Source organism: Coturnix japonica, chromosome 3 (assembly GCF_001577835.2).
Source record: "Coturnix japonica isolate 7356 chromosome 3, Coturnix japonica 2.1, whole genome shotgun sequence".
In the NCBI taxonomy this organism is placed as follows: domain Eukaryota; kingdom Metazoa; phylum Chordata; class Aves; order Galliformes; family Phasianidae; genus Coturnix; species Coturnix japonica.
The window spans coordinates 4,489,370-4,513,704 of NC_029518.1; the positions used below are offsets into that span (position 1 = coordinate 4,489,370).

Genomic DNA, 24,335 nt, shown 5'->3' on the forward strand with positions numbered 1-24,335 from the left:
GCTCTCCATCAGTGAACGTGCACAGGAAAAGCCAGGAGAAGAGGCAATCAGTTTGCCCATTTCCTGTCCCGTTCCTCAAAGTAGAGATGAATTCCTTCTTCTTGGCAAAGCAGTTTGGCACCAGCATCCCTGTTGTGCGCTGGATGCCAGCGCCATCGCTGCAGTGTGCTTGGCCAAGATGTGCTGGGCTGCACACAAACATGGCAACACACGGGCTGGGTGATGCAGGGCGGGTTGGAGCTGCCAAGTGGGTCTCACCTATTGCCAAAAGGAGCCACATCTGCTGCTTACAAAGTGAGAAAGCCCACAGGGGAAGCCTGGCTGTGTGCTGCCCCTGGGCTGCAGCTCCTGGTCCTGTCCTTCAGACCTGTGCTTTTCAAAGCATCCGCAAAGGGAATTAATCATTAAGTTGCCCACGTGGTTTTGGATCGCTGCCCCAGAGCTCTCTGCAGGTGCAGAACTCAATACCAGGGAAGGTGATCGCTGTGCGGCCCAGGCTCACATAACACCAGCTGCAGTGGGAGCTGCTAAGAGCTGAGCTGTCAGCACTGCGGCACCTCGATGGGACGCACACACGGGCTCCACTTACAGCAGGGCTGGGAAGCTCTGGGTCACTCACAGCACACCTTCCCTCCTGCAGGTTGGTGCTGCACTCAACGCTCCAATGGCCTCCAGGGTTTCCTCCAGCCCAAGATTGCTGCTGAAACGGATCACACGTTGTGAAGGATCCCAAACCATTCCAGGTTTTATTTCCCTTCTTTTCCAGGCAGGACACAATGGAGCCTTTTTATCTCTATGATCTTGGAATACAGACAGAAAACAAAGCTATCCAGAGGATCCTTTGCCCCATGGCCGCAGAGCTCTGTCATCTAATCCTCGCCCTGGAACAGGAAGATGGGATGTGTCAGACCTTACCCAATATAGAGGAGAATGCAGAAAGATTAGCCAAAGCCACTGATGAACTCGCTTCTGCTGCAAGAAGGTAATTTTGCTGGCCGATGGGTGGTACTTATGGAATGGGGACATGCTGAGCTCTGAGGCTTTTCTTCCAGATTGGCCGAGCAATCCAGTGACAAGGTATACCAGGAGGAGACACAACTCACAGCCCAGTCCCTCATGATGGCAGGGAGGCACGTGCTGCAGGCAGCCCAACAGCTGCAGGGACAGCCGGACAGCCACAGCCACAGGGAGGTGCTGGCTGCAGCAGCAAAGGGCGTCCTCACTGAGACCGTGAAGGTAATGCCGGAGGGGATGGTGCTGGTGGGGAGGGTGAAGCTGGAGGAGGGATGAGATGGCTGGGACCAGCTGCGGGAGCTCTAGTTGGAGCAACAGTTGTTTCTTCAATAGGGTGAGAGTGGATGGCCTCATGTTGTGCCCGGTTGTAATTCACGGTGGGTATCAGGAACAATTCCTTCTCCACAGAGCGGTGATGCAGTGGCACAGCTGCACAGGAGTGGTGGGGTCACCGTCCATGGAGGTGTCCCAGAGCCGTGGGGATGTGGCACTGAGGGACGTGGGCAGTGGGCACGGTGGGGTTGGACTGGATGATTCTGCTGGTCTCATCCAACCTTGATAATGCCAGGACTCCCTATGTGCTCACTAGGGCAGGCCTGCTGGGCACTACACACCTCTTTTCTTCCCAGCTGCAGATACAGTATCATTTCCAGAGGGATGCAACAGTGATGCATAACCTTATCCACGCTGCCTTTGCTTTCTGCTGCACTAGATCCTTCGGATCGAAGGTGCTGCTGGGACAAGGAGGATAACGCAGGCTGCCAGCTGGCTGCTGGAGTGCCTGGGCACGCTGCGGGATACGGGGGATGTGCCAGGACTGCTGGGTGCTTTCCAGGACTTCTCCAAGGCCTTTCTTCTGCTGAGCAATCTGACAGCACAGCACCTCCAGGAACTCCAAGACTCTCCTCGACGGACCCGCTTGGCCCAGACTTTGCAGCTCCTTCAGGAGTGCGTTCCTCTGATCCATGAATCCAAGCACCGCCACCTTCAGTGCTCCTGGCCTCAACGAGTCAACTGCTCCAAAAACTATGCCTTCCAGCTGATGGAGAGGACCATCCAAGAGCTTGTTTCTTTGCTTGTCAACAGCAAGGGCAGCAATGAGCTTCAGGACAGACACGGGACCTTCTCCCATCATGTGCAAAGGCTGCTGGCTCTCCTCTACCACCCAGACCCAGTTCACCTCTCTGACAGCGAGTTCAGCGCTCACGTGGAAGCAGTAGTTTTCTACTGCATGCTTCTAGCAGAGATGTGCAGGGCAGATCTAAAGCAGGATCTGGTAAAACGTTGCTGGGTTCTCCTACAGCTCAGAAAGAGCATTTGCTGCCACGTAAGTCAGCAGGAGGGACGGACAAGGCCAAGCTGGGGAGAAAGCAGCCTGCAGGAGGAATGTCACACCATGAGAAAGGAGGTGAAGGACCTTGACCAGGCTGTGCTCAAAGCTACTCTGCATGAAATCCTCAATGCCTTCTCTGAGGCTAAGGAGCCCCTGAGGCAGTTAGTAGAGGAAGCTCTTACCCATGCAAATACAGGGTATTTTCCAGCAGAGCAGGGAGGATTACTGAAGAAGCTTCAGCCCCTCACTGCCACCTTCTTCACACATGCCCAGCAGGTGCTCAGAGTGACAGACTTTGTCCTGGGCAGGTGCACCAAACCTCAAACTGCTACAGAAATCCACGACTGCATAGAGCACTTGAAGAGCCTCCTTGCCAGTCTCCCTCCGGTGCTCACAGAAATGAGCAGAAATCCAACCCACGCGAGCACTGCTCAGCAGCTGCAGTCCTTGTACCACGCATGGGCCAGGACAACAGAAAACCTCTTGCAGTGTTTTGAGGACACAATCAGCATGCATGAGTTCATGAAGGTGTCCATCCAGGAAATGGCCAAGCACAAGGAATGGTGTGACAAGGCCCTACAACATCAGGACCCCGAAAGGCTCTCTAGGCATGCTGCTGTCCTCACCAGTTGGGCTCGGTGGGTCACTGAAGCTGCTGTCAGGTATGTGGATAGAGCAACAGACCCCATCTTCAGGAACGGCCTGCTGGTTTGGGTTGAGCAGCTGGCCAAGTCCATTCTTGAGCTGAAAGCAGCCATGGCCCTTTGTGCGGAGAAATGCTCCTGCCTTCAAACTAGGGCTGTCTTTTCAAAGACAGTGAGCTCCCTGATGGATGCTGCTCACTGCATTCAGGATGGGCTGGATGGATCCAACCACCCAGATATCCTCAGCCCTCTGCGGGAACAAGTACGGGGTGCTGATGTTACGAAGGAGCTTGAACTCAACTCATCCTATGCTGGGTTAAAAAACATTACCAGCCAAACTAAACTGCAAGAAGATACCTTAAGTAATCCGTCCCCACAAGCAGGTAACTCACACCCAGATGTTGTTCCAAGGAAAGGAGAAATTCACCCTGTCATTACAGCACTCCTAGCAGCAACAAGAGCCCATGATACAGCAGCTGTGAATGCTGCCTGCTCTGCCTTGCTCGAAGTCTCTACCTGCTGTATTGATGCAGCAAAGGAAGCACTGCCTATTGCTTCCTCTCCCCTAATGGAGATGCTGGGGCAGTACCAGAAGATTATCTTACTGACACCATGTGTTATTAGCTTGGCCAGGGAAACAGCCCCAGGGCAGCTCCAGCATCAAGACAGACTTCTCCAAACTGCACTTTCCCTTTCAGAAACCATCCGTGAGACCAAAGAGTGCCTGGCAGCCCTGGCAGGCTCTTGGTACAGTCTGTCTCAACAAGTGCTTGGTTTTATCTTGGCCGCTGACTTTATGAGCAGCAAACAAGCTTTGGATGAGACCATGATGGGTTTAGCAGGAGCGGTTCAGATAGCAGAGGACATTGCAAGCATGGCCTGTAGTAAACAGAATCCCATTTGTCCTGGTGTCTGGGAAAACTTTCTACAGGTCCAAGCCAAATTTTCACATGCTCAGATGAACACCAAAGTGTTACTTGAGAAAGCAATGTCCTTTGAGGGCTCCTGCAAGCTGGGAGAGGCCAGGCTGGAGCTGCACTGTGTCCACTGGGCCATCAGCATGCATGTGCTCCTGGGTGCTGTGGATCAGTTCATAGGCAGAGACATCCTGTTCCTGAGGGAGCTAAGAAGTGCCATGGAGAACAAGCTTTGTCCGCAGAGCCTCTTAGCTGCTGTGTCTGAGGCCTCCCTGAGGCTGCAGGAAGCTGCCCGACTCTCTTACTTCACTTGCCCTGAAGACCGCGGCCACAGTGAAATCCTCACTCTCAGGGAAGAGATAAAGGTGCTAGTGGAAGCACTGCTGGATGCCTTCAATACCCTCTTGGTCTCTCCGCTGCCTACTGCCAGCTTGTACATTCGCTTTGAGCTCCTGCAGAGAGACTTGGCCCTCAGGGCCAAGGCGTTACTGCTTCACCTGGAGAAGGCCAACACTGAACACCTGCAAGTCATCCGAGATGTGGTTGGACCAGCCCTGTCTTCCCTCCCCAAAGAGTGCAGGGAGATGAGCCTAAAAGCTTTTAAAGAGAAGGCAAGTCAGCTAATGGCCAACATCCAGTGGGTCAAAACCACCCTCCAAAATGTCCTGGAGACCACCGCTCAACTGCAGTCATGGGGAGACCTGCTCTCTGTTGCAGACCACCTCCTGGTCCTCACTTCTGATGCAGTGGACAGTGCCAGCCAGCTCTTCCAAAGCCACCAGGACAAAAGGCATCTCCACCTGGACAGCATTGTCTGGTACTGGTCAGCTAAAGCACACTACCTTGCCATGCAGCTTCAGGCTGTCCAGGGCATCAATGGACACATCCTGGAGCTCATGAGACAACACCTGCAAAACATGGGGGACCAGTGCTCTCCAAAAGAGCACAGCAGCACAGCCAAGATCTCCCCAGCCCAACAGCTTGATGCTCTGAGGCCCACCAAGTCAGCAGAAACTTGCCTGAGCAGGAGTGGACAAGCAAGCAGAGCTATCAGAGAGGCACGTGAAATGGTACGTTAGTTCCTTCCCCCATTATCTTTTAGTGCAGTTTGATGGATGCTGTTCAGTACAAGGATAAGTGAGGTTAGCAGGGATCTCCTGGTGACCAACAGTCCAACCCCTGCCCACAGCAGAGCCAATTTCTTTGTTAGTTCAAGCTGCTGGGTGCCCCATGCAATTAAGTTCTGGGTATCTGACCTAATAGAGACCTTCACACAAATAAATCCATCTCCAAAACACTGTTCCTTAGGAGCAGGGGGCTGCACTGCCCTTCTTTTCCTAAAACACTACCTCTCTCTGCTCAGCTCCTGACCTCTCAGTAAGCTTTCCTCAGGAGTAACAGCCACCCTGCTCCCACAATTGCTGCCAGTTGCCAGAAGCAATATTCTAGATTTCTAACCATTCAGTTGTTGTCTTGACAGCAAGGGAACAGTCCTCTCAGTACCTCCTTCACAAGCAGCTTTGGGAAACAAGAGAGGGAGGACAGTGACAGAATGCAGGGAGGTCCCAGCAGGATGACCCAGATCACCAAGGACGTGGCAGTAAGGATGCTTCACATGACTCAGTTCCTGAGGAAGAAGGGCCCCATCACGGTACGGAGTTTCTCACCCCCCTCCACCCCATCAATTTCATAGGTATAAAGATGACTTCTAGAGAAGGTACCAAATGCCCGGTGCCTGCTGAAAAACCTGTTATCCCATCCTTCTGAAAGTGGCGCTGGGTGCATCTCACCCAGTAATTTCACCCAGTAATTTCAGGAATTACTTTCCTGAAAGAAGATGAAAGTCTCATGACCAGTCCTGTCCTCATTTCAGAATACACCTGACTTTTCTGGACGCTCTCATCTTACAGGAAAGACGTTTATTTTTCCTCCTCCCCATCACATTTCCATTTTGTTTTAGAGCAAGGAGCAGCTTGTTGCCTGCGCTATGCAAATAGCTTCTGATGGGCAGGCATTTGTTACATTCGGCCGCATCATTGCGAAGATCTGCCTGGACAAGAGCTGTTCTGCAGAGCTGCTGTGTGCTGCAGAGCAGACCCACACCATCAGCAGCCAGCTCGCCATCGTGGCCAGGTGAGTTGCTGGCAACAAGGAATTTCCTTGAGGCTCAAAGGGATGTGCACAGTGGTCTCCAGAGGTCTGTGTTGGATCTGGGTGTAGCTTAGAGCTCAGTTACAGTTCAGCAGGTTCTTCTCTTTCTGCTGCTGCCAGCAGCCCTTTCCTCCTGTTTGCTTGCCTCATTTCCCCTGGAAAACTACAACAGTGCAAGGGGATGCTGCTTCTGGCTTTAGAGCACCTGGTGGCAGAGGTGCGTGCTTCCATGCTCTTCCAATAAAATATCTCAACATGTCTTTAAGGGTAAAAGCAGTCACAGCTGAGAGCAAGTCCTCTTCTGAGCTGCTCGTGAGCAACGCGCAGAACCTAATTCAAGCAGTTTTACATGTTCTGAAGGCAACCGAGGCAGCATGCATCAAAGTAAGTTAATGCTGATGACACTGAATAGGTTTTGCAAGGTGAGCTTGTGCTACGGGGAGCTCCCCCAGCCACGTCTGGTGGTGGGGATGCAGAAGCTGTCAGCAATAGCCAGGGGTCAAGGTTCCTATCCATTATGGTTCTGTTTAATGCCTTCCTGCTTTGTTTCCAAAGCCTCCTCTGCAATTTTTCCAGGCATTGAGTCTGCTCTGTCACTGCTACCAGCTTTGAAGTCATCTTTAGTTGGTCCACTTCCCATTTCATACTTGGAGAGGAGAGTGGCAGCACGTCATTGGAGGCCTTTATTTGGAAATAGTCAGTGTCAGTCTCAGCCTCTGCGCTGTCTCAAGACAGGCTTTGATCAGAACTCCCAAGAGCTCACATTGCAGCTGCCAGCAATGGCTGACTGATCCAACTGCAAATAGTTTGTGAGAGCAGACTTGATGTGAAAGCACTGAAAACAAGCACAAATACAACTGCACTCTGTGCCGGTGTACTTCTTCATTGCGTGCCTTAATCTCCTATGTAGCCCTACAACCCCTGCTGAGCTCCGTGCCTTTTTGAAAGAGTTCTGATTAGAATCTTGGTTGATGGACAATCAGCAAAAAGCATGGGAAAGCTCCTCCTGTCCATCATTACCTATGCTGTTTAAGGTGTACTGCCTGGGTTACCTGCTGACAGCCTGATGTAACGAGCTGTTCTTTTATCTCGACTGTCCAGATTACAAAGTCTTTATAACCCAGCTTCTCCCCTTTCAAAACGTATGGGCCCATTTACCAACAAGCCAATGAGACAGCCTCATTTTTCTCTCTGTAAGCAGATTTTTAAGCATTTGAAGTACTTTTTAAGCATTAACTAAAAGAAACATCACATCGCTCATACAGATGTCATTACGTTCTGACATATATCATTTGTCTTAATGGATTCAAGTACATAAATATTTGTCTCCTTCCAACAGGGCTTGCGACAGCCTGCTCCTGACTCTGAAGAAGCAGCAGCTGCTGCTTTTTGCACCGAGTGGAGGAAAAACCTGTTGTGGCATAGAGCCAAGCGATGCTTAAACTCAGACAGGGATGAATTAGGCCTCCGCAAGACTCAGGCATGGGCTGAGCCCACACTCACAGCCATGGTGGAAGGACAGCCGCCTGTGACCAGTGGAACCCACAAGTGTCCCAAATCTATTGAAGGACATGCAATTATGGGCAGCCACCTCTAGAAAGAGGAAAGGATTCCTGCTGCAAGTGAGCTGCCCAACCTTGCAGGTGTGAGACAGCTGGGGCTCTGCGGCAGTCAGTGAAACTTCTGAAATGCTGACATAGGGAAGATGCCATTTCAGGAGGAACCTTCGCCAGTTTTTGTGCTCTCCAGATGCAAACAGAAGGATGCAGGAACACATTTGCAGCAGCAGCAAAGGCAGCTGGTAGGATCAGAGGGTGTTGCTCATCTGCAGCACCATATCGCCTCAGAGCTGGGAGGTCTTTCTCAGGGCCCTGTCACACTCCTCTTCATCTAGCAGTATTACACAACAGACACCACCCCGGTAAGGAGAGCTGAAGGGCATTCCCAGCAACCATCACCTTTTTTTCTACAGTAACACAACCCACAGTACTACAAAACCCCGAGGAAAGAAGAACTGAGTGAGGAGCTCTAAGGGATGGGGTCACTGACTTCTGAAATGCAAAGCAGTCATGCAACTAAACACTGTGCATTTTGCAATAAAGAAAATAACTTTGAGTGTGAGGGATTAATATTCTTTCCTTTGTGGCAGAAAAATATGTAGACAGGCTACATATGGAAGCTAGGAAATTCCTGAATAGTCTTTTCATCACAGGGCAGCAACAGCAGGTGCTGATGTAGGAATGCTCAGTCTTTCTGAATGGCAGAGATTATTTTACTCTTTCAACAGTCCAGGGCCAGCAGAAGCATTTTGTCACACCTGCTGGCCCCGATTCAGCAGGTCCTACAGCCTGAAATGCAGCCTTTTTTTCAGAATTCAAGGGCACACCATCACAGTAAAACATTCAGTGCTGATGCTCACCCACCTTGCAACTATGGGCATCCGGAACACGTGGGACCCCCAGTACTGGCTGCTCCTGTTACTGCTCTTCACCGCCTCAGAAAGCAGTTGTAAGTGTCCGAGGGAAACGGGTGCTCCGTGCTGGAGGAAGGGATGGAAGCAAGTGCTTTCCCTGCAAGAGATACAATCATTTCTTACAGCAGACCTGAGCTCAGTGTGGCAGGACTGTCCCCACACACCTTTCTGCCCCTCTGTTGGGCACAGATACCCCCCAAGACTTTCCCTATGGCTTACAGGATAGGTCAATGCTTGCACTGTAGCGATGAATCCTCTCTGTGTTTCAAGAGAGAGCAGTAGCAGCAGGCACACCACAGCAACCTCGAGCTCAGGGAAGAAATCTGCAACAAACAAACAAGCAAGCACAGGCAGAGGAGAGGAAGCAGCCCACGGACACTTGCACTGCAGCCGGGGATGCCCTCACAGAGCTCCCGGCCAGGCCCATCGTGGATGGATGGAAGGAGAAAGGTTTCACATAGAGACAGTAAATTGCAAGGACAAGCCAGCCCCTTTCAGATTATATTTGCTCCTTACCTTGTCCTCATTCTTGCCCCAAACGAAGCCCCACGTTATATTAAAGGTACTAACATGGCAGTTGATCTCCTGTGTTTGAAACTAGCGTTCTGGGTCCCCTTACCAAAACACAATCCATTTTCATCTGCAAGTCCAAAACGGATCCACACCTGGACCAACAGCAAAACACCTGAGATCCTCTGGCTATCTACACTGCAAGGCATAACACTTTATCCCTGGTATCAGCATTTTTCCTTCGACCCTTATTTTTCTCATACACTGAAAACGAGTCAGAGTTCAATTTGGTGATGATAACTTTGCTGCTCTGCAGAACTTCAGATTACTGCTGTCCACTCTGCAAATATGATCTAAAAACCTCTCACATCTAAACACGAAGCCCTGCATTTGGCCTTAACTCAGACTCGGCGCTCGCTCTCTCTGTGCCCCTATCAATCCACGTGCTGCTTTTCCAAACTGCTCTTCCTGGCTGTCCAATTCAGCCGGCTCAGTTTTGCAATAGAATTCCTGACCAAACAAACATCATCAGATGCAGAAGTAATTACGCAGGTCTAACAGCCATGTTTTGTGTCCAGTTCTTCGTTATCTCAAAATATTCTGAGCGCTATTTAGAACATCGTTCATACAAATTATACTCTTAAGAAAATAGGAAAGTGAACTGAAACCACTATTGCCTTCAGCAATACCGAATTTGCAACACCATCACATCCCAGTTGCCAGCGCTACCCAGCCAACACGCAGAGAGCAAGAGGAAAAGGTCCGCCAAGGAAGAGTCTTAATGCAAAGAAACATTCCAAGTGGGAGGGAACCAGGTAGCAATTGAGCAGACTGCAACATTTTATTTTAAATGTAGCTAGCTAGGAATAACTACATTTCCTCTATATAAAAAGCAACCCAAAAGGCAAAAAGGAGAGAGGTTTCGAGGACAGTCGCGCTCTCGGCATGCAACATCTTTGCAAATTAAAGAACATGCACGACATTTCTCATAGCAGTGATGATAACCGCGGTCAGAGAACAACGCCAACATCCTCTGGATCAGAAGGTCTGATCTCAGGACTGCTCAGCCAGCACAAACTCCGTTGGGATTCGACATGAGGTCTGCTTAAAAACCCAACGCCATCCGACTGGCGAGCGGTGTGAAACCAGGCTTCGTCACTTGTGTCCTTCAGACACCCTCTCTGCTGTTCCTCCAAGCCTAAGCCAGCTGGCAGCACGTCAACACCACAGTCATTACCAGACGTATAACTGTACCCTTTTTAATTCTTTTGTTAAAAATGTTGTAAAGACACAATGAATACAAGTACTGCAGTTACATCCATACAAAAAAAGCAATACAAATTAAGCGGCTGGATACAAAAATACATTGAAATACATGAACACCACAATGTAACTTATAGCACTAATCGGAATTGTTGTATGTGTGAAAAAAAAAAAAAAAGAAATTAAATAAAAACCTTTTTTGTATTAGACAACTTAGGTATTCTCCACTTTTAACAGTAACTTTCTTCTAGTTATGTACTTCACAATTTCTTCTATATACAGCATAGAATAAAATACTTTCAAAAGATATGACATTTTTACTCCTCAATATGTGATATAGGTCTCTTTTACACTAAGAATATTGACTGCGTGAATAAAAACCAATGTCCTATGTTGACTGATCGGAAAAGGAGGATCACCGTGTTCCTTTTAGATCATTTCCATGTACTTAAGTTAGTCGGTTTGGCTTGATGCATCAGACAATCCTTGTCAAACAGTGTCTCTCACAGTAATGTACATAATATTGCTTGTATCTATACAATCATACAAATGTGGCAATCATATCTAAATGCTGTTTATGAAAGAGACGGCTCACACATATACAGGTCTTCGGACTTTCTTAATGACTTATTTACAATGAAAGTGCTTTCATCAGCTCTTAACACGATCCATGTTGGTTGGTTGGTTGTTTTTCCTACACATCAATTATTAGTCTCCCTGAAATTGGAAAAGTATTCTATAGAAAATACCACAGCTTTGCAAACACTATAGCGTACTGTATAACTGCGTGTGGTTCTGAGATTAGCAGCTGAAAAGTGTTGATAATTATAATTTAAAAATAAATAAAGCAAAGAGGTAAACCAGTTACAAAAACAGCAGAAAACTGCAATATTCACAACAGTAAAAAGACTTAAAATCAACTGCTAACAAAATGGTGAAGCGGTCGGATCGAAAGTCTTGAAAACATCTTTTAAGGACTTGTCATCTGACTCCCCGTTCGGATCGTTGTCCTGTGTCTGAGTTACCTGTCCAGGCTGTCTCACCTGCCTCGGATCACTGTATTGTGGTCTGATTAACCCCGATAAAGCTTGGATAGGAAGATTATGCACTGCGGGCGCAGCGCTGGAGTGTTTAGCCTGAGATTTACTGTTGCTGTTTGCTTTATCTGAAGTAGCTTCTGCTGATCCTTCAGGATTTTTTTCTACGTTGGAGGCAGGCTTGGGCAGCGACGTGTCTTCCGAGAGGCTGGGGTCATTCTTAGCAGAATTCTTCAAAATACTTTTTTTCTGGTTCTCTCCGTTCTCCCCGGAACTGGCTGGAGCCGCGTCCGACGACGAGCTGTGATCTCGGGGATCATACAAACTAATACCACTCAGTAAGGAGCCCGAAGTCCCCAGCCTGACACCGCTCGCCGACAGCTTGGGCGCGTATGGAGGCAGAGCATCTGGGTCAGCTTTAGCAGTGGCAGCTTCTGAGGGCTGTGATGAACTGGCAGCAGATCTGGCAAGGCGAGGGTCAAACTTTGAAGGGTGCGACTCCTTTGTGACCCCGTGATACGTATCTGTGTTAGACAGTCTGTGGAGCCTGGGGTCAACGTTTTTTTGTAATCGAGGATCTCCTAACTTGCTGGAGCTACTGGCGTGAGAATCTGCAGGCTGATCCAAGTAGCCACTCCTGCCCACTAAGTTGTTTTTTGCTTTTGCAGCTAGTCTTGGGTCAGCCGGCATTACATTTGGATGGGGATCGTTTTTCAGATTCCTCAGTTTATTAAGTCTCTGGTCAGCTATAAGTGGAGGAAGAGGTAAATTAATTGAAGAGACGGGGTCAGGCTTAGGCAAAGGTATTGGGAGCAAGTCTTCGGGTGCCCATACAATATGCTTAGCAAAGTTTGGTTTCATCAGGGTAACGTCCATTTTAATGTGGCTGAACTGCCTAAGCTGAGATCGGGGATCCCTTAATGTTACACCAGGCAAAGGTTCCAACGGAATCAGAAAAGCTCGTTCCCTCAGTTCTCTTTCTGAATCCTCTTCATCATCATCCATCCCTTTCTGCTTGACTTTTACACCCGTGTGAGGGTGGTGTAAATCTAACTTTGCTCCCACAAGAGACGAGCTGGCGTGACCACTGTCGCTGACTTTATGCATCCTGGGATCTCTCAGCCTGGGGTCCAAGGCTGCAGATTCCGAAGGCTTTCTGGGGTTTGATCTTGGGGAGGCCCTAAGCCTTGGGTCAGCAGCCTGAGGCCCTGCACCTTTATCTTTTGCCAGCCTGGGATCAGTAGGAATACCAAGCATGTGCTGCTCTGTGGAATGCTGTTGCTGATTCCTAAAGTTTTCACTCTGTTTCTTCAGTGTTTTCAGTATTGATTTAACACTGTTCCCCTCCTCCTCTTCACTGCTGGAGTACCAGTTGACATTGTCATCTGAGAAAAAAAACAAGATTTCAGAAACAAATGGTCACTAGGGAATAAAACAACATGTCTACTCATATGAAGAAATAACTTCTCAGTGAAAAGGAATGGAGTAATAACATCCAGTATCAGATCCTCATTCACTGTATAAAAACAACTGCAACATGACACAAATTAATTTAAATAAAGAACTGAAGTAACAAAAAAAGATCAAGTTAGCTCAGATACTCCCAAATTCTGCTGCATTCTCTCTACATTTCTCTCTCTGCATTAATCTGGGTAAATTACTGTTGTGGTTTAACCCAGCAGGTAGCTTAGGCATCACACAGTCCTTCGCTTATTCCTTCCCCTATCTAAACTCCTTCCACATGATCCCATACATTAAGGAACATCCCTTTGTCCAGTTTAAGTCAGCTGTCCTAATTCTGTTCCCTCCCAGCTCCTTGAGCCCTTTGCTGCAAATGGCCTTGGCTCTGTGCAGCACTGCTTAGCAGCAGCTATAAACATTGGTGTGTTATCACCATTGTTTTTCTCCTAGAACCAGAACATAGCATCATACTGGACACTCTGAAGAAAATAATTCCATCCCATCTGAAACTAGGACAAGAACCTACCTCCAAACAACTATTTCTAACAGTACTAATAAGAAAGCAACACTTAAAATCTTAGTCTTGATGAAAATGACCTCCACTGTGGTATGGGTGAAAAATAGAATAGTGCCTTACAGTCATCTTAACAACAGACACACTACAAATGTGCAATTTGCTGCTTCATTACAGTTCAAATTAGAAGGTTCTGGGGAGTAATCAAGATTTAGAATGGGGAGAAATAAGAATATTTAAAGGCTAAACTCTCAACCATCTTCTCCAATTTACTGGAGAGTGATACAGCTTAACAACACAGCCGCATGCTCTAATATGTAACCTAAACTTGCATACTCACAGAAGGAGATGAGTGGTCTATTCTGGCTCAGCAAAAAGAAAAATGAAGATGAAACCCACCAACATCACCACTTCCTAATGCACAGTAATGCATTACTTAATGCACAACCTAATGCACAGTTTGATCAGCGCTAGCTGCATCAAACAAATGGTCACTGCCAGGGAGTGACAAGACACAAGCACAAGAAGGCATCTAGCAGGACCATTTTCCTGTTACACTGCTCTCTGAAAGCCCTCTAAACAGAAGGTCCAGTTACTGAGAAGCATTCATTTCAGAACTGATCTAGAACCACTTCAGAATCCAGTCTAGAACAAGCTGGAAAAAAAAAACAAGTACCTTGTTTGACCTGAGTACTGACTTGTTACTTGTGCACTCACAATAACAAATGGTAACATGATGAAAACCCAAATAAACAGATTTATTCAAGAATAACATATGATCAACAAGTAAGTTTTGAACATGAAGGAAATTAACTCTACCTTCTTCTTTGCTCATTGCCCTTTGACCCTGGCTGCTGACAGAGTCTCCATCTCTCTGATGCTTCTGACTAAGCCTTACATACAGGGCTTTCTGCATTGCTGGAAGAAAGTCTGGTACATTAATGGCTGGTTTATGGCCCATGTGGCCACTCATGCAGTCTGACTCGCTTCCACCTTGATGAGACTCTTGAGCCATGAGGTGTGCCTGGTGATCTGTAAATTCTCCGTGCCACGTTCCATCTGCAGTACAAAAAAAACCAAAGCAGTCAGCAGCTACCCTGCACAGGCTTTTACAGCAGAGCAGTTAAAACACAACAAAGCAAAATCAATGGGACGTATTACATGACTGGAAAACATCAGCTGAAAACATATATATGGTGAAGACTTTAAGGGAGGTGTGGCTCTCTACAATTCTTTCTGCTGCTCAGCAGTGAAGCCAGGCTGACTCAATGCTATAGTGCTACAAACCACCACATCAAGGAACAACAATTCTTAAATGTTCTTACCACCAGAGTTATTAGCTGGCTGGAAGTTATGTACAGCTTGATGAGAATAGTAATTGTCATAGAAATCAGCTGGGTTCTGAATAGGCTCGTAATTCATATTCGGCTGTCGTTCACCAGGCATCTGCTGGTACTGTGGCCCCGGAGGACAATGATTATCTCTTGGCATATTCACCATATGTCCTTGAACTCCAGGGGCATTATAAGATCCACCAAGACCTGGTGGTGTCATAGGCGGACCGCCCTGCTGTCCTTGCATAGGCATGCCGCTCTGGTTCTGCGGTCCTAGAAAGCCTGGTGGAACACCCTGCATAGGAGGACTCTGCGGCATTCCTTGAGGCCCTCCACACGGATGATGTCCAGGAGAACCTGGATGCATTGGTGGTCCATTATGTCCTTGTGGCATGCCAGGTCCTGGCCCTGGGCTTGAGCCTGGGTTATACATATGCTGAGAATGCGGGTCATTTCCCTGAAATGGTGGTCTAGGTGGTGATGAGCTGTTATAGAAGGTTGGTGGCCTGTAAGCAAAAGAAGAACTTAATGAATCAAATTCTGCACCTATAATGGTCAACAGTCTACTAGCTATCTCCTCTCCCTCTTCGCTCTTACAAGTGCCTGTACATACTTGCTGGATCTCAGTAAATCTTTGGTCAAGAGCTAACCATAAAAAGCTTTTAGGAGGAGAATGAACTGGGAGACTGAACTTTGCTCAGCTTGCAAACTGAGACAGACAAGGCAGGCACAGAGTCAAAACAAGAGCCAAAGGAGTAGCTTTCTGACAGGTCAAGGCTCAGTAAGTAATCCTTTCAAGAAGAGCATTAAGTAAATAACTGATAGCCTGCGTCTGACAGATAATTAACTTAGCAATGTACTCACAAGTATACACTTCTAAGGGAAAAAAAGAATACGTCATGAATTTATGTAGCCACATCCTAAGGAGAATTCTACAGAAAATGCAAAAACCTACTTCTTTCCAATTTTATGTGCTAAATCCACGGTGGGCTTCACAACAATTTCAAAGAGAGATGGAATTTTCTTATAATCTCCCGAAGGATCTTGATAATTCTCTATATCGGACTCAGAAAATGGATATTGCTCAGCTGGGGTGGGCAGAAGTCCAACACCCGGCGGTGGTTTAGGGAGAGGAACTATGCCACGCTTTCTGAGTTCCTCCAGTTCCTTCTCATCTTCATTTTGCGGTTCCTCCTCATTATTCAAAACCTAGAATTAAGTAATAAGGCAAATAGTTTATAGTCACCAGGGGACAACTGTACAGAAGTCCATTTCTATCACAGAATCACTTTAAATGACGTACATTTTAGAATGCATAATGCCTTTTAGTGTTAAGTTTGCAGCATTTTTCTGATTAGACCCAACATACAGTAATTGTTTTTGAATAGCATCACATTTCCCCAGAACCCCATGAAAATTTTCAGGAGTATCCCCCCATTCTTTTTAGGAACAAAGTTCGTGTTTACAGACTACAAACTGCTCACCTTATCCAGCAGCTCTTTTGTTTCTGCAGTCAGGGGAGCGTGAGAAAATTTGCACTTATCTCCTTGATAACATTTTGCTCCTGTATGGTAAAACTTGCACGGGAATTCATGTAAGCAATATATTAAGGATTCTTAACAAAAGCTAATGATCAGTTTGCACCATGACACATGTATGAAACTCAGCTGTCAGTCATCCTTCAGCTCTTCAGGAATACTTCATCTTTCCAAAACACTATCTTAATAATCTTGAAAGCTAACAACCAACTTACCTTTTAGATTCATTCATCATTCTACTAATTATTATCTTACTGTCACCTTAGCGTTGTTTTTGACTTGACTATGATAAAAAATAAAGCTGAAACACAGCATGGATTTAAATATACACAGCTATAAAGGTATGTAAAATATATGGATAAACACATTGTACTTTTACCTCCAATTTGAGCAGAAAACTTATTTTCCTCTAGTGCATCTACACAGAAACTGGTATGGACTCCTAGGAAGAGAAACAGCCACCCTCTACAATCATTTATGTGAATGAGGAGTAAATATGAACAGTTGGTTGAATTCAAGTACTTTTTTTAAAAGGATATTGTGCAAATAAATGCAGTTCTCTCCTTTGGTGCAATAACCCTGTATGTAAAACTTGCAGATTTCCTTTTTCTTTTCTATCTCTGCATCATGATCAAATTTACACTGCTCTCCCTATAAATAAGAAGAGAAACATGTAATCAGTCCAAAATACTGAGTGGTTCCATTTCACATCTCAAGGAAAGCATTCTCCTTCACTGAATTTAAGCTTTTTATAATTGCTAACACAGGATTGTATTGTAAGCATGCCCCTAAAAAAAAAACAAAACACCAACAGGGGGAAGTGGGACACAGAGAAACAACTGCTGAATCTGGGTTCTAAAGAATACATATGACGGTCACAGGAAAAAAAAGCTGCTCTAACTATACCAGTTGTCTTCTCTGTTCCCACCCAGCAATTAGCATTAAAAAGACATTTAAACCAATGCCTTATCAAAGTTCTTTCACATATAAGCAACAGTGCGCTTAATCAGTAAACCTGACTCTAACAACACATGAGATAACTGTGAAGTCCAATAAGCAAAGTATTTGACTCTTCCATGTAGGACATCAAGCTGCCAACCCTGGCACATTGTACATTAGGGTTAAGCTGCTAGAGAGGGTTGTGTTTTTTTGTTTTTTTTTTTTGCAGATTCTTTGCAATCACTTTCAAGACAAACACACTAAGAGTTCTTTCAACTACTCATCTTATAACTGAAGGTGGCAGCAAATACTCATCTCACTGAGTACAACGTACTAAAAATACATAAAGCCAGCAGAAGACGTGTTTATTTCATTTGCCCCCCTTGTCTGGGAAGAAAAGCATGCTAAATTTCATCCTTAATTTCATAATGCAAAAAACAAAAAGCAACAGAAAATGTTCTATCATGAAATACACAGAGAAACTAGATATAAATGGCGCACTCACTTATTTGAGAAGCATGGAGTGTGATTTGTAACTGACTGAACTATTCTGACAGCACAGGATTCAACTTCACAGCAGCTCAAGCTTCAAAATGAAGCAATAGCAAAGTTCTAATGCAATAACAGACTGTCCCGCTAGGGATTTTGCTTGACAGCTGACTGCTCTGAATAGGATTCTCTTCTTCCTGTTGCCTTCCACTTGCTGGCTGAAGGAAGATGACTTCAATTCTTTGGTAAGGGAACTATTACTACAGCCTCATTCTTTACAGACAGAAATAATTCAGCATAATTAATTTCTTCAGTGATGTGAAATTACTGGTAGCAAAAAAACAGAAATAATCTAATACGTTCAGAAATCATTGACTATCTACAGGTTCCATGATTTGTTATATATTTACATAGGATACACTGTCAGACTAAGTTTGTAATACTATCAAAGATATTTTTGCTGCATATTTTAGCAAGCAATCACTCATTAGAATCAGTCATAACCCTAAGCATTTAACAGACGGGATATTTTTTCACAAGCACTTCTGTTAGCATTTATCTATAAATACATAAAACAGAGGAAGTCAAAACACAGTTTCAACCTACGTGTTTTCCTTGCATCAGCTGAAGCAAACAAAGAACAACACATCTCCTCCCCTCCCTTGCAGCAAAGAAGTAAGCCAACAAGACACAGTGCATATTTACCTTAATACATCTCCCTTCAAGGAAATATTTACAGATTTGTTTGCCTTTGTGTTCCACTGTGTGCTGATTTATGAATTCCTGGCTCATGTTAACCCATTTCTTCACTGGTTTGCCATCCTGTAAGAAAAATAAACATTCTGCTGATGTTTACTTATTTAGTGAAGCTGCAAAAAACGTTAAGAGCAAATTTGGTTCAGCAGTTATCCTAAAATGTGACTACACCAGGATTAAGTTCTTAATACTATACTAAAAAGCAGGGCTGACTCATGGCTACCAACCAAGTCAAGCATCCCCTGATTCAGGGTGCCTCTGCACAAAGGCTTTGGGAACCACTTCTGTAACCTGTCACCACCTCTAAACCCTTATGTCAAATAAGTAACTCTCAAGTCGCACAGCAGCCCAAATGCAACGTTTCCCATTTTTCCCTCAAACCATGCAGTGTTTGCTGCTTGCTGGCACAGCACACCAGGAGTCAGCCTTTAATCTTCATCAGTCCATTTGGTAAGTACATCGATTAATAGCTGGCATTTCCATCCTACAGACAGATATGAGAAAGATGACACCCTGTTCCAGCATTGTGTGCCCTGGCCTGAACCACCACTCAGTTTCTACCTTCCTCTACCCTTCTGGATCCAAACTGCATGACTTTTGTGATGGAGTTGTTCCCCCATGTGATGAGTGGGAAGACTTTGGGCACAGAAGTGTTCCTGACAACTCACTTCTGGGAAGAGAGCAAGAAAAGAGGACTGAACAGCAGCTCAGCTGGTGCATGACCTGCTGGCATTCCTCTCTTGCTGCTGAAGAAATCCCAGATCATCAGCCCACTTACCTTCACAGTTCCTTCACAAGTCCATTGTTATCAAATCCTTCTTACCCACATGACCACCACGCATGGTGTTACATTCAAACAAATTTATTTACTGTTTTTACTAGTTTAACAAATGTCTAACCAAATATGAAGTACTGCCTGTACCAGTCAGAAGATGAACAATCAGACCTCTAATCTACCTCCTTAGCCATAAGACTATATTTAGCCAATCCTTCCCCTCAACTCCCTTATTATCTGACTTTAATGTCTTTTTTGCAACACAAGACAGTCATCTATTGACCTGATCGTGAACAGAAAACAGGCTTTTCCAATGGCAAACTTCCACAAAAACGGGCAGGGATCTGACTGCTGGGTAGGAACTCCTGAAATGGAACTGATGTTTCTCCACTATAACTGGACTGAAAATGTGAACATCAGTTCGTTTGGCAAATCAGGGAATGTCACAAAACATTAACGCTAAGAATGAATAGCGGATTTTGCGACATTCATAAGCAGACATCCTCAAGTTGGATCAGCTAAGATCTGTTCTCTAATCTGAATGCATTAAACTTGGAGAAATCTCAGCTGTTTATTTCAATCAAAGTTTTGGATCTAATACGTGATTCCCTTCAAGATGAACTCAGATATGACATGAAATCAATGTCCCACATCTTTCTGGGGGCAGTGAAAACCAGTGACCATCTCACACCTCAAAACACTTGAATCAGTGGCCCAAAGAAGGTTGAAACACTCCAACTGAGAGTGCCAGGGATGAGGCTCTCCATCAGAGGCGTCTCATCTAAAAGAAAAGCAAGGTGTGCATCTCTCCTTTTCCACAATTAGCTATGGAAAGAAGAGGAATCCTTCATAATCAGATACTGGCAAAAGCTGTGAAGGTTGCCTTTTTTTTTTGCTGAAAAAGCTGAGGTGAATTGGTAGCAGCAAAACATCACCCTTCAGAAAGTTAATATTTAAGTTGATATGCCATCCATAACCAAAGCTCATAAACCATATTCTTTTTTTTTTATTGTTATTATTTCCAATGAAATGATCTATCAGCTCAAGTTATCCACTGTACTTTGTACTTCTAGTACAGGAAAACTCAACTAAAGGGATTTAACTTTTCTGGAGAAGAGAAGAAGTGAAAAAATATGTAGCTATAAATGTACTTCTGTTAAAGCAAGGCATCCAGTCATTAGAAACAACTGCATGAGTAATTTAACTTGAATTCCACGTACCTCATGAAAGCCATCAGACCCTTTATTGCCCCCCCTTCCTCTTCCACGATCCTTACGCTTCAATTTCTTTTGCATTCCACGTCCTCGACCAACACCATAATTGTTACCTCGTTGAGAAATACCTGAAACACAGCAGTAACCTTTTAAAATGTCCTCCAAAAGTACAGTTAACTAGAGACATTAAATATAGACAAATATAAAACTCAAAATCTTTTTGCCATCTCAATTCCTAAACACTATCCTGAATTGTGAGCTGGCAGGTAGAACTACAACAACCAATTATAATTCTGTGCAACTGCCTGCTCTTTGAAGAGCTCTTCAAATCAACAGCAGACTGACAAAGTGCACATACAATTAATCCTGTTCAAAGCAGCTTCTCACAATTGGAAGTGCAGAGATTATTTCAAACAAGCCCAAATACTTAAAACATTTTGTGCCATTTGGGCACTTTCTGAACACAGAACTAATCAGTACTTTCTGAATACAAAACTGATCAGTACAACTGACACCCAGGTGTTCACATATACCTGCAAATATGAAAGAAACCAAAGATCATAACCTAACAGGACAGAACATCTTTGAATAGAATAATATTCAACTGTCTGGAAGTTTCAAGGTGGTAATTTTCCAGCTATCAGCACATCGTGAGTCATAGTCTTAACTAGAAACACTGAGACTGAGTTTCTATCTACCTTCTTATCAATTTAAAACCAAAGAAAACAAGTTCTGTAGACATCTGAGAAAGCAAACTGAAAAGGATGGTAGCATACTTATAGGGCATACTAATAAATTTAGGCACTCATCAAAATTTCTAGGTACCTAAAACAGACGTATGTATTTTTGGCCTAAGTCATATTTCAGAATTCACAGGTCACATCATCTTTTCTTCACCCTTTCATGAACTCCACCAGAAAGTCACTTTACAGCTGCATGACTTCTTAGTCAAGCAGCCACACAATCAAGATCTTGTCTGTTTGTTTTTAAACAGGTTATTTATTGACTATTTACACATTACCCAATGCTTGATCTTTTTCCTCAGTAAAGGCAGAAGTGCACCCATACGATATTATTCCTCCCCAATAAACAGCATGCCACATCCCAATGAGAGACTGCAAGCCCAAAGGAGAGCCACTGCTGGCAGCTCTCCTTACGCTCCTCTCAAAACAAACACTCTGAAATGACACAGCATACAACTGCTACCATCATCAATACTACAGCTAACGATACAAATCGTCTTACCTTTCTGGATCCCTTTCATCCCCTGTTTTTTCACTGGTTCTTTCATAAATGGCAGTCCTAAATCACTACTGGACGTCTCTTTAGCTTGCCTGTATTGTTTAAGCTGATCAGCAAAATCTTCATCTTTTTCTTCATCGTTATAATTACCGAAGTTTTCATCGCTGTAATGACTATAGTCATCATACTCCTTGCTTTTTACATTTTTTTTATGTTGCATTTTCTGTGAACTCATGTAATTTCCAGATACGTGTCCATGCTGTATGGAAGGGATCGTATTGTTTAGAACCAGCTCAGTATTTCAAACACCACCCCTCCAAACTGCTCTTACAAAACCAATAGTTTTGATGCTGTTACACTGTCATGCTGTCTACACATCTGCACAAACAAGTATTAATAACAAAGCAAATCAGCTATCCAGTAATAATTAGTACTTTTTGACTCTGAATGCATGTAAGGAAAAATTTTTTGGCTTTTCTTTTTTAAAAGGAAATCAACCAACATCACAGCATCAGCATTTACACTTCAGAATGTTTCTCAAAGGACTGACAAACAATTTCTATGCACACAATCTTTGCATTCTAAGTGGTACTTCTATAAGGAGGTTCTTCTTCACACTTAGTTTGGAGGCATGTATATGTCAACAAGATTTCTTAATGCTTGTTTTGCTGGAAATTGAGAAGTTACTGGACATTTGTCAAGAAGCAAAGCTGATTAACTGTATAAGACTGCAATGAGCCACTTCTTGGAACTGGGGATACTTCGGTGTACAGAGTAAAACAATTTGAAGAGTATCCATTCAGGGAAAGTCAGCAGGACTGAAACAAAACTCCTGTGTTTACATTAATAACAAAGCTCTCTCTTAGTAACAGCAGGCAGAATTAAATTTTAACTTGTTAAAACCAATATACAAGTGGTTTGTTGGAACCACAATTAAAATAAAAGCTTTCCCTTCACAATCTGCGTATCCTGATAATCTTGGACACAGATGATACAATCTGTCCTGTCTCCATCAGTCAAGATGAAATATTCCTTACGGCCACTCCCAAGCCAGTACTGTCCCTTCTCCAGTTTCAGCAGACAGCATTTGCAGCTCACTAATAAATCAAGCTTATTTGGACTTTTCTGGAATGGTTTCAGGCTAAAAGGAAAGCATCCCTTCCTCTGAAGTAACGCAGTTCCATCAAGCCTCCAGCTACTCTATCTCACTTGTCAAGAATGGCATTTTATTTCACCCAGTGGTCACAGGAGAGCTATTGAGCTGCGCAGACCGAGAAAAGCCAGGACAAATTGAGCTATCAGAAAGCAGCATCAACTCTAGATATTTAAAGGTGACTTTTCAAGAGCCTGTTTCCTCTCAGTACGGCCTAAATCCAGCGTAGCCTTAATTACTTCCCCACAGCAGAAAACTTGCATCAAGTTTGTTTGCACCACCTACATTTAAGTCAGAGATGATGATTGAAATCCACTCAGAGGACATGACAACTACATGTATTAACTGACACTGTGAGATGGGGTGCTGTGATCAAACAGTTAACAAAAATTGCATCTTTCACATTGGCATTTTTAAATGTATATCCAAACAAACACACGAGGAATCAGCTTAAAGAAGTATTACCTGACTGAAGGAAGAATCATAATCTCTGTATGAAGAACTGCTACTTTTTTTATGTGATCTTTCTGTACGTTCAATATCAGAGTCATGGCTGTAGTCTGAACTGTCATCACTAGAAGGGGAGTTATGCTGAAAAAAAACAAACAGAAGAAAACAGCTGTCTAAAATGCTGTTATATAATTTATTATGCAACTGGTCTGCTGCATATTAACTTAAAGGGAGCACCAGCCCGGTATACAAAAACATTTTCTTAACTGTCCCAAACTGTCTCTGGGGGAGACCAAAGAAAACACATTCTTTGATGACCCACTCTATTTATGAGATAAATAGATCGGATCCTATGATGCTTTTGCATGGAAACACTGAGGGTTATGCAGTTACTCTGGGTTACATCAGTTTCCCAAGGGTCTGCCTCCGAGCCCTACTTCTATGCAACATAGTCGAGATGATGCTGGAAGGCTAAAAAAGAAATCTTGGAGAGGGCTAAAAACTTGCATATGACCACAGAACAGATCAGCATCCTCTCATTTCCTGCTGAGAGCATTAGTTCACACCGGGTGCATTTAGTTGTCTAGTTTTGCAGATTCAGAGGGACAAGTAGCTGTATACAAATCAACTGTAATTCTTCTGCCACTCTCCTCAAAACCACGCCAAAATACTCCAGCTCTGTGATTTTTAGTCAGTGACAATCAAATTTTTTTTTTTTAGGTGAAAAATCTCTTGCATCTACTTTGGAATCAATTAAAATGTACATTATAGGCATTATCTTAATGAAGTTTACTGAAGAATTCACTCACCTAGCATGAAATCTTCCATTTCCATAACTACAGTAATTAACTGAACAAACACAACTGAGCAAGGAAGCTTATTCCTTACTGTTCAGCTACCATCACCCTTACCAATAGCAAACAAGCATCCAGTGAAGATGTGTACCACAAAACAACACTTATACTCAATCTGATTTTGTTCTTCTTTTAAAAAGAAGTCAATGAAACATGAGTTTCTTAACACGCATTTGGTTTAGAAACTTACTTGTTAGCTTTGCCTATCATCTGGAATGTGCTATAGCTCGATTATTCTTTGATTTGTGATCTCCCACCCCATACAAACTATCAC

General features: G+C 44.4%; 2 protein-coding genes across 3 annotated transcripts in view; one reads left to right on the plus strand and one right to left on the minus strand.

The window, feature by feature from the left end:
- LOC107310728 (vinculin-like) lies at nucleotides 1-10,506 on the plus strand. Of its 2 annotated transcripts, XM_015856619.2 has the most exons (8): nucleotides 1-640; nucleotides 767-982; nucleotides 1,053-1,236; nucleotides 1,727-4,978; nucleotides 5,389-5,559; nucleotides 5,869-6,041; nucleotides 6,326-6,443; nucleotides 7,399-10,506. In XM_015856619.2, the coding sequence occupies exons 2-8, from the start codon at nucleotides 777-779 to the stop codon at nucleotides 7,654-7,656; spliced, it is 4,362 nt and encodes a 1,453-aa protein (XP_015712105.1). In that variant the 5' UTR covers nucleotides 1-640; nucleotides 767-776; the 3' UTR covers nucleotides 7,657-10,506. The 2 variants fall into 2 exon arrangements, with proteins under 2 accessions (XP_015712105.1, XP_015712106.1); XM_015856620.2 differs by lacking the exon at nucleotides 6,326-6,443 and having other exon boundaries at nucleotides 1-982; nucleotides 7,399-7,608.
- ZC3H6 (zinc finger CCCH-type containing 6) overlaps nucleotides 10,276-24,335 on the minus strand; it is a 24,324-nt gene continuing 10,264 nt past the window's right edge. Inside the window, exons 3-12 of the mRNA XM_015856623.2 lie at nucleotides 23,223-23,348; nucleotides 21,608-21,863; nucleotides 20,369-20,490; nucleotides 18,323-18,439; nucleotides 16,729-16,840; nucleotides 16,136-16,245; nucleotides 15,607-15,860; nucleotides 14,643-15,157; nucleotides 14,137-14,376; nucleotides 10,276-12,727 (exon numbers count right to left, since the gene is read on the minus strand). Of these exons, the coding sequence (XP_015712109.1) occupies nucleotides 11,229-12,727; nucleotides 14,137-14,376; nucleotides 14,643-15,157; nucleotides 15,607-15,860; nucleotides 16,136-16,245; nucleotides 16,729-16,840; nucleotides 18,323-18,439; nucleotides 20,369-20,490; nucleotides 21,608-21,863; nucleotides 23,223-23,348 (3,351 nt within the window). The 3' untranslated portion in view covers nucleotides 10,276-11,228. The remainder of the gene's footprint in view (nucleotides 12,728-14,136; nucleotides 14,377-14,642; nucleotides 15,158-15,606; nucleotides 15,861-16,135; nucleotides 16,246-16,728; nucleotides 16,841-18,322; nucleotides 18,440-20,368; nucleotides 20,491-21,607; nucleotides 21,864-23,222; nucleotides 23,349-24,335) is intronic.